Raw genomic sequence first — 15,314 nt, 5'->3', positions numbered from 1 at the left:
ATGCACAACCTGAGCTATGATTTAGCATGTGTGGCTTTGAAAACCGTCAAAACCACTTGTGATGCAGTGCGTAATATAAGTCTCCCATAAACTATATTGTCTCAAATGTCCTAAGATACTCCTTTTTTGTTGTGCAACTTTCATGTAACTTCATTGTTGCCATCGGTATTTTTTTTTTCAGACGGTGCAGGTTCAGTGATGAAATATAGTTCACAGATGTGGCAGTTTGGGCATGTTGGTACATCTTGACTTCATATATGTAGCACGCGAAAAAGAAAAAAAAAAGAGGTGAAGACACACGTAGCACAACATTTGTCTCTATCTCTCTTTTTTGTCCTCGTTTTTTTGTGCACTACATACATGAAGTCAGTGATAAACTTGAAGTCCTTGGTTTGTAATCACTGCCTTATGTTTGTGTCAAATTGTAACAAAAATATGTGTGCCACAAGACAATAGGCCCACCACTAGCACAGATTTGGGGCTTAGTTTAAGACATTCCAGCATCGGCAGGTAATAAAGTCCTGGGAAATGAAGGCACCAACCAATGTAAATATGAATAATGTGCCTTGCTTGTGAGCTATATTTATTTTTATACAGAATTCATGCTATGAAAAGGGGCAGTAAGACTTATGACACATTTGTCTATTTGCTTTCTTCAGAATTAATATTGCACTCAGAAAGCAAATGGTTGTAAGCAATAAATGCTCAAATTATAGACATCACGCAATCGACTGAGAACAGTATAAGAGGGTAGCGTTTACATTATTTCTTTAGAAGTATTTATTAAACCTAAGTTCACATTGAATTTGAGGACTGAAAATAGACAATGTATTTCTTTCATCAGAATTTTTGGTTGTCTGGTCAAGCCCAAGTTATGTTCTTTGCAAACATTTTATGCTAAATGAGCAGTGTTAAAATTATTGTGCTGGCTAGTTCCATGAAGGTGAAAGGTTTCAGTACTTTAAAAAAAAATGTTCGTTTTTCAAATAGCGTTCTGAACTTACAATTAAACCACTAGAGGTGATATGGTAGTGTTAATAATTCTTTGTGTGGTCATGTTGCAATTGATTCACAACTTCACAGGTTTATGGTGCAATATAGATCACATTGTAGATCACAATATAGATCACACAAGACAGACATGAAACTGGATTTTTTTTTTTTCATTTTTGTGCATGACAAATTTGTGACGATTTCATAACAAGGTGCGACATCAGCTGTTGATTTGCAACCATTACAGTGTGCCCACATGAACTCGGAATTCTCCTTCTTTCAATGCTTGTATACTGTTAAGGACCACAAGCAATGTCTGCATTTCCTGTTTCAGGTGGAAGAGGTTGGGCAGAACATTGAAAAGATAGAAAAGATAGTGCTTGAAATGAAGAGGAAGCATAGTGCAATACTGTCGTCGCCACTCCAGGACGAAAGTAAGTGACTCGCGTGGTGTCAATCATTTGCAAGTCTCTTTCGTTGACTTTGCTCCAAGTACCATAATGTCTTGAAGCAGGAAGGATGCAAATAGAAATTAATTGACTCAAACAAGAGCATGCATGAAAAGGTGTAGCTGTCACTCAAGTACAGACACAGTGTTCAAATACAATGAACTGCAGATAAACAAAACCTGAGTAAATGATGTGCCCTCTGCAATTTCGGCTGGCATACTTCTTCTTATTATTATTTTTAAATTTTAGCCGGGACTGGTATTTGCAAAATGGGAACAGAATGCAAGCACACACTGCCAACTAAAGTTTTTAATATAACTTTGTTATGTGACGTGACTTGTACACTAAAAAAATGGAGGTAATTAGAGGAAAGAAAAGAAAAAAAAAAGCAGGAAGACCAAATACCAAGTGACACCATGCAGGAATGTTAATTTGAGCAGTTTTTGGAAACTGAAGCAGTTTTCTTGTGTTAATACGGACAGTAATACATTTCAGTAATCATCTTTCTCTTTCTTGTAGAAATGAAACAGGACTTGGAGGAACTGATGGCAGATGTTAAGAGAATTGCGAATAAAGTGAGAATGAAGCTGAAAAGTACGTTCACTTTTCTTTTTTCACATCTTTATTTCTACTTTCCTCTTTTTGCACTTGTAGTGGCTCTCAGTAAAGGTGCCTTTAGTTTGGAATTGTCTGTGTGCCTGATGCCTGTGATATATTTAGTGCAGAAATATTTGGCTGTCTTTCTCATCCCATCGTTTTGCTCCATTTATTTTCTGAACACCATGTGCCAACTAGCCCAACCGCCAACTCCAAGATGTAACCCTGTGTCAAAAATGTTTCTATTTATTTGCTTTCAGTGAAAGGGTTCAATGTTTTTAGATTTCCATCATAGTCTGTCAGGCATCACACAGAAGCAGGCAAAGATTTGCCTTGTTCATACCTGCCAACTATCTCAAATATTTCATAAGCTTTATGAATTTAGGTTCGTTTTACAATTTTACAAATGTTACATCAAGTTAAAGAACAAATACTTCTAATGAAAATTAATCGTTAGTAGGTCCTAAAACTCTTCATTGTAATTAAACCTTCCTATGCATGGTGAAACAATGCAAGAAGGTACTTGATTCGAGCAAGTTTAATATAGTTTAATAAATCACCTTTAATAATATGCATATGCATTTCTGATTAGGTGTGTGCTGACTGCAAGCTTTAAAAAAAGTTCATGCTACGCTCCCTCCCCCCTCTCCCTCAGTGGGTGGAATTTAAAAAATTTTAAAGCTCACAGGTTGGCAGGTGGGCTTTTTTTTATATCTCAGCTGTTGGGGATGAGACGTGTTGGCAGCGATTTGGTGTACTGCTGACATGAACCTCATCATTGATGAAACTTGAAATTGCCGAATGGGTCTTGTTTTATTTTGTGATGGATTTGTGCCAGTGCATTTTGTTCTAAAGTAAGCTCTTATTTAAAAAAAAATATACAGTGATGCAACAAAATATTGACCAAGAGGACCAATTAATCGGGAACAGATCGGCTGAGCTCAGGATACGAAAAACACAGGTGAGCTTCTGAGCCATCCTTTAATGCTGTGTTTAAACAGAAACACGTATAGAAGCACTTTAATATTATTTGAACCTATGATATTATGAGACTTACAGAGGGCTATATCTGCAGCAGTAGTTATGCAGTTGAATTCCATGAGGAAACTTTCACTTAAGTATTTTTACAATAAGCGCTTTAATATGCAATTAGATGTAGAGTGAGATATTGATGGCACTCATTGTGACCTTTGAGGCAATATTCTTGCCTTGTACCCTAGGTAGCGAAAATTGAGTAAATATCTGTGAGCTTTGCATAGGTGAAGTTTAGAGTTTATTTTACTAGCCGGTGTTAACTGTTACATGAAAGTCACACTCAGCTTTCTTCTACTTTTAATGTAGGTTATAGTTTCAGTCTTTGGTTTAGAGCTTTACCAATGTCTATTTGCTGTTTATTGTGCATTGATATGATAACAACACTTCTTTATTGCCTTTAGCCTTTAGCTGTGGCTGAAAGTCGAGCTAAACTTCATCACACAGCCTCTGTGACACTTTACAAGAATGTGTGCAAGCGTCTTAGTATGTTTGCACGCAGTGACATTTTAGTGGATGCTGTGTATCAAAATTTCATAGGAGGTTTGAATGCACCATCTGTCTACCCGCTTTAAATACTTTTAGAATGCGTGAAATTTATGGTTCTCTCATATGCAATTGTCTTAAGAGTTGTGCCCATGTTTACCATGGGCATGTGTACTGAAGACCACCTGTTTTACAATGAAATGGTAGAATTGGTTTGGCAGCGATGCATCTAGAAAATATATCACACAGTGATGTCTTCTCCTGGAAGATGCATTAAATTATATATAATTTCAGCCGTTGTCTGAAAAATTGGGAACATGCAATTAAAGTAGACAAATTACAGTTAAACTGAAAACGGCGGCGATGGTCAGGCTCAGGGCAATCACAGGTGTCATAGCTTGCGTGAGCAAAAGTACAAGGATGGATGGTTCTGCAAAAAAACAGATTTCTTTCTTTTTCTGCCTAGGTCAGGCATGTACCCAGAATTGTTTTTCGAGAAGGGCCCAACCCAAGGCATTTTTTCTGCGCTAATGAGGGAATAGTGGGGGGGGGTGCCTTTACTAGTACAAACGTGAATAATGCCTACCGTTCGCCATAAAGACGTGTAAACCCACAAAAGAGAAATAAGATAAGGTGTATCTCACAGGTGTACGCCTGTGAGGTACACCTCACCTTTGCTTGACAAACAAGGAACCACATCGAATGGACTTGTGCAGGAAAGAAGTGCAGGAGGACCACTGCCAAGAACAAGTAAACAAGCGAAAGTGTAAAGATTTCTAGCAGCGTTTTTTTTTTAAATTAGTTCTGGAAAAATTATAGAGAAATTTACATTTGTGGAACAGTCACAGTTCTTTTGTATTCCTCGTTTACTGCTCCACCAAGTTAAGTACCAAAATCAACTCGTACTGTTGTTTGGGAAGTTTGTAACGATGCGTGGCCGCCAGTCCCGTACAAACGCATAGAGCGCAGGACCCTGCGGTTCTAGACGTACTGTGCCCATCACGGAAGGTTAGAAAAACACCCACATAAGCACAGCAGAGGAGTGGCTACGTCAGCCGGCGAGTCTGATAATGGTAGAAGCGTCATTCAAAACGGACGGAATCCTTCTCTACTTCCAGTGGCGTTTTCTCCGCTTCCTTTTTAATTAAAAAGACGTTGATCCACAAATATTTTCACATACGATGGTTAAATTTGTTAATTTTCACTTTTCCTTCCTGTTTGGCCGTTGCCTCGGCTCTCTCCCTTAGTAGATCGCTTAATTTCTCAACTCTTTGTGACTCTTGTTTCCAGTTGCCAATTTTGCATGAAAAGTTTTGTACAATTAGGGAAAAGCCAGACGAGGTAACGGTTGACATTGATATTGCTTATGGGTTTAATGGTTATTGCAGGGTTTGATGATGGACGCTGCTTCACATGATTTTATTTTCCACCTTATCTAACCTATTTCACGGGTATACGGTTCCAAGGATCTGCCAACATTGCAGCGAGCTGTCACTCGAGGAAATAATGAAGCAAAAGGAAAAGTTGAACGCTACTGGCGTTGTCCCCGGCCGCAACTCGTTCCGCGAGCGTGCACACCAGCTGACCACGAACTGAATCCCTTTCCTGGTCCCTGGATTAGGGTAAACAAAGAAGGTTGAACAAACGAAGCAACAGTAATGTGTGTGACTGTTGCAATAGATGGTGACATAAAGATTGTGTTGGGCAATAAAAATTTATAAAAATAAGATAATTAAAATAAGAAACTATGACAACTGAATGCATCTCAAGTTAATTGCGCGGGTACCGAATCAGTGAGAAAGCTGGCCGTCAAACCCCAGGAGGTGCCAATAACTATCGCCATCCAAAATGAGTGAAAAAAGTAGCAAAATGTATACCGCCAAACAGCTGTCAAGTCGCAAGATTGATTTGGCGGCGCTTTAGGAATGTGTGTGTGGAGTGGTGGCGTCGGTGGGGCATGATGCTTAATTTCAAGGAGGGGGTCTGTGCCCCCCCCCTCCCCCTGGGTACGTGCCTGGCCTAAGTAGGTGTACTCTGAAATTGTTTCTCACGCTTTGAACTGGACCACATGAACTCAGCTCTGTAGTCATGAATCTTACACTGCACATGTAGGGTAAAAATAAATTGACGTTTTTGCAGAACCTGTGGTCCATACACTTTGCTCCCTAGTGTTATGACATTCTCCTCGATGACCTGCTTTATTTAGACATGCGAGAATGCCATCAGTCAGCCGTTTAACCGGTGGTGGTGATTGTTATCCCTAATGGCATCCGCTTTGAATCAAGGTGATGACAAATAGTCACCTAGCTTTGTGAGCTACTTGCCTGTTACCTAAGAGTAGAGTCACTATATATGGCTCCATATAAAAGGAGCCATATACAGTAACTCTACCCAATAGGTGCATGCAGCACGCCCTGCAGGTCATGCTGTTCTCGGGGAGGTAACAAAGTGACATATAGGTTTTGTTTTAGTTTCCATGCTGTTCATCCTCATTCTTTCTGCTGCTCTCAATGCTTGACCGTTCGTGGCTTTCAGGAGTGTGTGCGTGGGCACTGTGGGGGAAAAGCGCACCTTCAGGAGACAGGTCTTTTTCTCCTCCTCTCTCTCTGCCTCTTGATTTTCTCTCTATCTCACTTTTTTCGCTCTTTGACTTCTTGCAGTACGTCTGGGCTAGTCTTGCTTGCCCTCACAAATCTATCTTTCTCTCTCTGCCTTTCGCTTGCATGTTGCGACCTCTTCTCTCAGCCTGCTGCATTCGACTAGGTTTGCAGTTTATGCTTTTTTGCAATGCGGGAATTTTGCGCATTTTTATCTCTGCATGGTGTGCCTTGGGGTTTCTCTTGTGCTTATTCTTCTACTACCAAGTACTGCTTTCTTTTCGGTTTGTGTTGCCGTTTCCTTTTTTTGTTTTAGTTAGCCTTGAGTGTCTCTTGACGAGACTCTCACAAAGAAGCCAGCTTTCTTACTCACCCAGCAAGGTGCACTCACACAGTTCACTTCTCTCAGATGTAGTGCCGGGTTTAGTTGCCATGAGTAATAATATCATAGTACAGTTGAGCAACCCTGCTGAATACATTGAGGAGTTCATTTTTGTTTATGAAAAATTGTTTTGGTATAAATCATCTAATAATCTAAAGAAAAGCAAAATGAATCCAAACATAATAATTCTAACTTTTGCGTATCCGTTGAGTGTGAGTGCCACAAAATAATTCACTTGGCTGTTACCTATGTTATCGCCTTATCTACTGTATACAAGCTGTCACCAATGTAATGAGACTGTGAGCGCTGGTCATAGACTCTAGCTGCTATACAGCAGGGTCACACGACATGTGCCAATGAATGAATGTTCCACTCACTCGAGGTTGCGTGTTGGGTGTTGAACACAACCCGACAGCCAACACGAAAATATTGAATGCAACATTGTGAGACTGGATAGGCAGTCATCCAGGCCACATGTGCATGGCCCTGAAGGAAAACTAAATCATTGGATGCCGGCCACTCTAGCCCTCTTTGCAACTATGGCCTTCAGCCTTTAAATATGTGCTATTGTTTAATGCCCTGCTTTCACATTTTAAAGGGAGAACATTTGGAGGGAACCAGATTTCAAAAGAGCTTGCACACTTCTATTTTGATGCAAAGTAAATAACTTCAGGGAGCCAAAGTTATTGTGATCTTTTCCACTATGGTGTCTCTGTTAGGTTAGTGTGCATCTTTGGGACATAAAATCCCATTATAATTGTGTTTATTAATTTATTATAGGAAAATTTTCTGTTCACAGATGTAGTTAGTGCAAGAGGTAAGGGCTGTACACTAACCAGGTGCATGATGACAGCCACCTTCCTTTTGCAAAACCGAAACAGCACACTTGTCTTAGATACAACCAGACGTTTGTCCTGCCATACATTGAAGTCGCAGAAACTTGAAGTTGGTGCAACTGCTCGTCTATGGACAACTTAGGTTTGGAATCCTCACCTTTCTGCCCAAGGGAAGAGCAATGGTGGCAGACGTTATTTTTTCTGAGGTGACAAGCGAGGGCTTAGGAAACATTAAGAAACATTTGACTTGCCTGCAATGCTTTTCCTGCTTGACTTGACTCGTGCGCATTTGCTCCTGCTGTGAGAGTAGTTGCTTGACGTGGTGCATTTTAGTGCAAGCAATATTCCGCGAGCATGGTGACGCTGTAGTGTAGGTGGAAGCTCTCTAGAGGACACCAAAAGCAAATACTAATTCTAGCTCAAGCGACGTGTCTTCATAACCTCTCGGCAATTGTTATGCTCAAAGAGGTGACTCAACTGCCATGAAGAAATTGGAATGGAACAGGTTGTGTTTCTCGAAGACTGTAGATCGCCTAAAAAAAAGCAAAACAGGTAGATCTAGGTCATCAACTTTTCTGTTGTACTGGTGATCTTTCCCTCTGCCAGGCACTTGTGTCATTGGTGCTTCAGTGTGCTGTGCAAAGAGGATGTCGTGCATCCTAAACATAGAATTGCTTGAATGGTTAGCAGCAGAGAGTTCTTCCATAGGAAGTTGCCACGAAATTGGAGAGGCTTAATTTTTTTTAATGTTCAAATGCAGCATAGTTACCTCATTTTCAGCAGTTGGCTAGCACTTAGGGGTTATATTTGGAATGCAAGATGTTGTAGGGGTTCATTCCACATCTTCACGATGGTGGGACCAATCACATCCCATGTTTATGCAACTTCCTTGCTAGCAAAAATTTTGTTTTCTGTACAAGTTACATTTCAGACACGCTCAGAGCACTCATTGTAGCTTGAATTGATGTTTGCCTTTTGTGTCCTTTTAAGACTGTCTCTCTGTTGCCGTGTTTACCATGGCCGTTTCTGGTCCTTCACATTGTGTTGTGGAGGATAACATGAATCCAGAAATGATGGGCAGCCGTAGAGCTTCTGCTTTTTTTTATTGCAAGCACTCGTGCCTGATGGTGAAAGGACATGCTAATTGCCTCAGTGTAACTAAATTTCTCATGTTTACTCATGCAAAAATTTATCATGTTTATTCATCTCATGCAAAAGATCTGTAATTCATATGCAAAACACAATGGCTTTGCTTTTCTGACCACTCTATAAAATAAGGTAACGTAGCTATGTGCTCCTCCTTGGCAGTGCTAATTTTTTGCTGTCTATCTATAGGCGTTTTACGAGCTACAAGCAGCTAATATTGTTCCTTGTGATGGCACACCTAATTCACGCTGCTGTGCTACAGCAACAAGTGGGCAGCACCTGTGATGTTTTCTATATTTGAATACTGAACAAGCGCAAAAGTCCACTAAGACATAGTTATCTATGGGCTCAGTCAATTATGATAAGTTATTCAATTTATTTCATGAAGGATATTTAATTGCATATAGTATTCATGTGATCATTTGAAATCAGCTTAGCATGTACCTTTCTATTGTACTCGTTTTTGTATAAACGTGGTTGTCATAGTCACGGCAGCATAGGTGTGGTTGTGGATGCTATGCATATATCACCCTCCTTCTCATTTCTCGTGACACAGCATTCGACACTTTCTCGCAAGTTTGTCGAAGTCATGACAGAGTACAACAAGATCCAAAATGACTACCGTGAGCGGTGTAAGGACCGCATCAGGCGACAGCTGGAGATCAGTGAGTAATAACTATGTGACAGATTCCTTGCGCTTCTTTCACTGGCTTCAGAATACTCTTCTATACTCTGCCCTTGAATGACAGTGACATTCTTTCAGTTCAATGCAATTCAAGTTTATTATATACAATAGAAATAATACATAGTTGTGCTTACACAGGAGGAGGTACCAAGGTTTAATCACCGTTGTCGGGACTTCTTGTGCAAGTAAAACAAGTAAAACTACAATGTACTCATGAACACATTGATTGTCGCCTTCATTTGACTTGTGCTCAAGGTTCATGGTGGTCCTTGAAAACCTTTGAATGTGAAACTTTCACTTGCAAGACCTTGGAGAGCCTTAAAAATTTCAGCATATTAAAATTTTTTAGTTTTCCATGTGGCTAAGCTTAGTTGATTTTATTTTTGTATCGGACCACAAGGCTAACAGAGACTCAAGCCAACCTGGTCCTCTTACCATTTTTGTGGTAGGGCCACTTGTTTATATTGGCCGGTGATGGCTTATGTAAACAGTTTAGCTAACATTTTTATTCCAGTAGCAATTATACAGGCGCTTGAAGCATGTTTGCACTGTTGGCGTTGGTGTTGTTATGCTGTCCTTCTATCAAGGAAGCCAGTTGGACGCACTGTCATACTCTGCTTAATCGTCTATGCTGAAGCCAGGGTGCGGCATTCTAGCTTCCACTGCTGGCATGAGCGCTGTGTGCATAATACACAGTGGTGAATGTCAAGCTAAATTTATGTAATCGTTTCTTTGGACAGGCTGACCAATGGCGACCGTTTTCCGTCAATCTTATCTCGTGCGCTCATTACACCAATGTTCTGAGATGCCTTCAGCACAACGAAACACCATGCTATCACTTACAATCTTTGCATTAATACAACAAATAAATGTTTCCTTGTTGTAACACAGTGCTTTGTTTTCTAGCTGTAATCCTTGAAAATGCTTCGTCAGAGTCTTGAAGTTCCTTGAAGTCTCTTGAAACTTTTGCAAAGGCTGCTACAAGCTCCGCTTGGGGTCATTATAGGTGCAGTTCATATACCACTCGTTAGATGTGCTAAGATGGCTCAATGGCTATGTTGTGCTATGTAGACTGCTAAGAACTGCTGGTAGGGGCTACTATTGCGGCAGCAGTGGCAAACTGAAAGTCATCCTGAGATTGGTCTGTTTGAGTAGCCTTTTCCGGGGGAGCCCCTTTCTATAAAGAAAGAAGAGACGCTTTTGGAATTGGGCTGGTGCTTCCGCGAAGTCACTGATATAAGCCCAGTACTACTGTTTTGATAAATTATCATTATAAAACATATTAATTAACCTCTGCAATAGTCGCGCCCCTGGTCATAGGTACATTGAGCCAGATAGAAAATGTTCTCTTCATTTTTCAGCGGGGAAAATGACAACAGACGAAGAAATTGAAGAGATGCTGGAAAGTGGAAATCCAGCCATATTCACTCAGGGAGTGAGTACTGCTTAGTGTTTTTTTTTTTTTGTCATGCCTTTTTAAAGTTTGGTTAGATGCTAAGCTTCTGGTCGGAGAACTGATCAGTTTTGAAAAACTGGTCAGAGAGATTAGGGTTGTGTGAGGCGCGGATCATCAAGTCGAATACGTGTGTGAGAGAGGACGATGGGATGAAGAACGAAGCGGTTCAGTTATGCGACTGTGCATCGTTTGTGGAAAGTGTACTCCATATGAGCTGAGATTTCTGCTGCGTATACATGTACATGTCTACAGAATTTGCAATTTGCACAACTTTTTACACTTGCTGGACCTCCCTGGCCTAGTTAAAGAAGTCTCTTTGCCACCTGTGCCCCCTATAGAATGGCTCGGCTTTTTGGCTGATGCTTCTGCGTAGTCACCTGCTGTTGGGCTCACTATTGACATTGAATGGCAGGTATGTTTGCTGTGGCTTCCGCATCCCCGTAGTTGTTGTCATTGGATTAGGATTCTGGCCCTCTACTACAAAATCCCGCCGAACAGGTGTCCTACTCTGTCGTCTCAGAATAGGACACACATTTGGCACCCATAATTTTCTACTCACCGGAAGTGAGCCTCCAACCTGTGATAGATGTGGGTAGAGGCTGACCGCACTCCACGTGCTCCTGGAGTGTCGGGAAGCCGAATCTGAGAGAAAGAGACGTTTTTCCTTAGCATACCGGCAGCATATTTCTCTCCATCCTGCAATGTTTCTTGGTCCAGGACCGCTTTTTAATACAGACACAGTCCTAAGCTTCCTCAGAGATGTGGTCCTACATGTAATTAGTCCCATACATTCGTAGCGCTTCCTCTCTTTAAAGGATGTCGCTGGGATAGTTGTACTGTATTGCACATGCTTCCAAGCCCTTGTGTTTCAAGGGCTCTGGTGAGGCAGTTGTGCTCTTGCTAATTTTTGCATCTAACATGTTCTGCATATCATATTCTTCCGTACTCCAGTGTAAGGCTCATAGTACTTATCATTAGTCATCGCCATAATCTTATTGCAGGTAGAAATTACCCACTTTACAGCGACTGTATTTAGGCCCCTTTACAGCCTCGTCATAACAACATCACAGAACTCATCATTCCGCCGCGAAATCAATAACACTGTCCTGGCGCTCTTTGGCCATATCTGGCCCTTGCGCCACTAAACAACACATATTCATTCATTCATTGTCGTCATTGGTGCTCTCATCAGTGCACCATGCAAGGTGCTTTTCTGGCAAAGACATAGAAGATAAGGCAGTGCTAGCGGTGCCATTGTTATAAAAGCAATTCACAAGAAGCAGATGCTAGGGCATTGCTGCGTGACTTTGTGTACATTACAGAGAACTGTACCACTTTTTTTAGGCACTGCTCTCCTTGAAAGAAAACCTAAAGTACTTGCTCAAGCAGTTACTCTAGAATAGCAGCTTGGGCTTGTTGCTTTTCCATCCTGGTGTTAACAGCACAAAATCTAGGCAGGACACGAGACAAGAAGACGACACCACAAGCGCTGTGAAAAGGGCCTGAAGTACAAGAAATGTATTTCACTAGAATAACAGCTTGGGGCTTGTTGGTTTTCCATCCTAGTATTAACAGCGCAAAACGTAGACGGGACACGAGATGAATGCTTGTGGTGTCGTCTTCTCGTCTCGTGTCTCGTCTACGTTTTGTGCTGTTAACACCAGGATGGAAAACCAGCAAGCTCAAGATGCTATTCTAGCGAAATACATTTCTTGTACTTTGGGCCCTTTTCGATGTTTCACTCTCGCGCTTGTGGTGTCGTCTTCTCGTCTCGTGTCCCGTCTACGTTTTGCACTGTTAAAATCAAGTAATTAGTAGCCTTATATGCTCCAGAAGTGTGAGACCGCTCATGCTTTTTTACTATTTGTTGGATATATCTAAGATGTTTGTACAGAGGAGGCCTTGCGAGGTATTGTGTACCGTTAGCTTTTGTGCCTTCTTTAAACTCTGTTCAAAGGTTTAGTTTTGATATCTGTCTTTTTTTAAATATCAGCTGTAAAAGAGTAATAAGCGTAGTTTAGCTGGTAAGTTGGACATAGTGGTATTGAAGTCATCTTTCTGTGCAAGCATCATGCTAATTGCACATATGTTTTACAACATAATGTGTTGACCATGTCTCTGTGGTGCAGGTATTAGCTTGGCTCTTATATATTAATTGGTTTTTCGCGAAACTCCAAGAGACTGACAGAGCAGCATTTGAGATTCCTTTAACATGGCTGTATTCCTTTTTCAAGAACAAATGGCAAAGAAGTTACTGCAGGAGACAAGGAACACAGAAATGAAATGTAAAGCTGTGTTAAAATAAGGCTCAAGAGGTCCTAGTGCATGTCAAGAAATTGCCCAAAATAAGCGAGTTGGTTCCTCTACAAAATTTTTTTAAATGCTCTGCTTGCTGTTGGTAAGAATGATCTTTATGTGAAACATAATTCATGCGTGGCTTATACAGTCATGGATATTCCAGAATTTGTCTTCTATTGCACCCTTTGCTGATCAGCTACATCTGCTACCAGAATTTTCTTCTGTTTTGCCCTAGTGTCACAAGGTGTGATAGAGAGCAACAAAAATCTACCTGTGCATTCTGCGACAAGCCTCATCTGTGTGAATGAAAAAGAGTGGTGTGTTGTGATGCCCCAACCACTGGTGGTGCCCGCAGATTGTGATGGAGACACAGAAGGCCAGGCAGACACTGGCCGAAATCGAAGCCCGCCACCACGACATCATCAAGCTGGAGAAGAGCATCCGGGAGCTTCACGACATGTTTATGGACATGGCCATGCTGGTGGAAAGCCAGGTATGGCCAGCTTTACATTGGCCGGGTGCTAAAGGCTTCTTCATAGCCCAATGTAATATTCATACACATATATGCGCTCGCAGACGTCACATTACGTCGGGGAGAGGTGACCGCTTTTTAGTTCGCTGTGGTATGGCTGTCGTAATGGCTGTCCGTCAACATGTGCCAGCGGCACTGACAACAAGCTAGAACATGCTCTATATCACATCGGGCTACGATGCTTGCATTACGCTGAATGCTATGCGTGCATGACTGGGAACCCTTGCGCGCAGTAGTTTGTGAATGGCACTACGATCATTGACAGTGGCGAAGCTGTGCAAAGTAGTCCCTGCACTGATTGGCCAGCGTGTATTGACACTCTAATTCGAAAGACTATGTATAGCATTTATCCAGCCATTGAACCGTTCTCGACGTCAGTTGCAGTAAGGTGATGTTTGACTATAAGAAGCATGCATATCAACAGCACGTGTGACATGGTGCATTTCAACCAGCGCTCGCTGGTGCACAGGCTACTTTGGATTATAAGCGAGCCTTAATTGTTTGCGCTGTTCAGTACCACAGAAGGAGATTAAAAAAATCACACCAGTTGCCTGGTGTGATTTCTGCTTTTATCATGGGACTTTTCTATGTACTCAAACAGAACTTGTGATTCACTCTGACAGCAGCTAAATGTGCAAAACTGAGTTCGCTATGTCCATCTCTCCATCCTTTTCATTACATCACAGTTGTCATCAGGCTGCCTCCTTATCTTCAGCTTCTTATGGCGAAAAAGCAAAAAGAAATTTTGCTTGCTTCTGCAACTTGTAATTGAACTAATGCCCCTGAGGCAATGAGCAGTAGGGAGTTGGTGCATAACTTATAGAGCTGTCATGCAACTTTCACAATTGGCAATACAGTTGAGTCACAGTGTAAAAACCTTTTAGGAATGAACCGATATAATGAAGTAAATTTAAAATTTTTATCGCCGGTACCAGAAACTATTATGTGCTTATAATGAATGTTGGAGGTAACAAACATATTTTTGTGTCGGATTGGCCTTTGTTATGATGAGGCTGAACTGTACGTGCGGGGATTTGTTTGCCGTGCAGACTCTGGAAGTGGCAGCATCTTTCTTGTTTTGTTTTTTTGTTGCTCACACATCCTTGCGTGTATGTCGAGGCTGCAGTAGGCAATACTGTAGCGGATAGAGGCACTGCGGCACAGATTGCGCAAAAGAAGTAGTGCTTGAGGCGATGGCGGTGTTCATTGCAAGAACCCACCGCTGTCGCAGTAAAGGAATTGAGAGTCACAGGAACGGATAAAATCTGCAGATTTTTTTTTTGTCTCTGTGTGTTGGTCCCTGTGTTATCACAGTGATTGTTGCGGCTCGCAGGGAGAAATGGTGGATCGCATTGAGTACCACGTGAAGAATGCTGCAGCCTATGTTGACACTGCCACTCAGGAGACACGACGAGCTGTTCGTTATCAGAGCAAGGCACGCAAGGTGGGTTTTACATAAAAAAAATGAAATGTGGTCTATCGCCTTTCATATTATGTCTGCACCCAATATGAACTTATTCTGAAAAATGTGGAGGCATAAACATGAAAGATGGCTCATGATGGTCATGATGCAGTTTGATAATGATATCAGTGTTATTGTTAGCATTATGTTGGAGCAAGTTTCCCTGCTAAAAAAAAAAGGAGCTACAAACACTGTAAGCTCACCTAATTCTTGCTGATTCCCTGTGGTTGCTATGAGATGCTTCATGAGCTTGAAGCAATTAGAGGTGCGGGTTCACATTGTGTAATCCAGTCTCCTAATTGGTTATTCTCTTCTACAGCTCGTGAGGGTAACACCCTATCATTCATTGTTTTTTGTTTTTGT

The 15,314-nt window shown here is 41.4% G+C and overlaps 1 protein-coding gene across 4 annotated transcripts in view; it reads left to right on the top strand.

Annotated features, from left to right (window-relative positions):
- The window catches only part of LOC126544394 (syntaxin-like), a 47,347-nt gene that overhangs the window by 17,651 nt on the left and 14,382 nt on the right, over positions 1-15,314 (top strand). For all 4 annotated transcript variants that reach the window (XM_055061491.2, XM_050191711.2, XM_055061489.2 and 1 more), the window contains exons 3-9: positions 1,328-1,427; positions 1,962-2,036; positions 2,924-3,000; positions 9,075-9,183; positions 10,565-10,638; positions 13,313-13,450; positions 14,823-14,933. In XM_055061491.2, the coding sequence (XP_054917466.1) occupies positions 1,328-1,427; positions 1,962-2,036; positions 2,924-3,000; positions 9,075-9,183; positions 10,565-10,638; positions 13,313-13,450; positions 14,823-14,933 (684 nt within the window). The remainder of the gene's footprint in view (positions 1-1,327; positions 1,428-1,961; positions 2,037-2,923; positions 3,001-9,074; positions 9,184-10,564; positions 10,639-13,312; positions 13,451-14,822; positions 14,934-15,314) is intronic.

Source organism: Dermacentor andersoni, chromosome 3 (assembly GCF_023375885.2).
Source record: "Dermacentor andersoni chromosome 3, qqDerAnde1_hic_scaffold, whole genome shotgun sequence".
Lineage (NCBI taxonomy): Eukaryota > Metazoa > Arthropoda > Arachnida > Ixodida > Ixodidae > Dermacentor > Dermacentor andersoni.
This window is presented reverse-complemented; position numbering and strand designations above follow the sequence as displayed.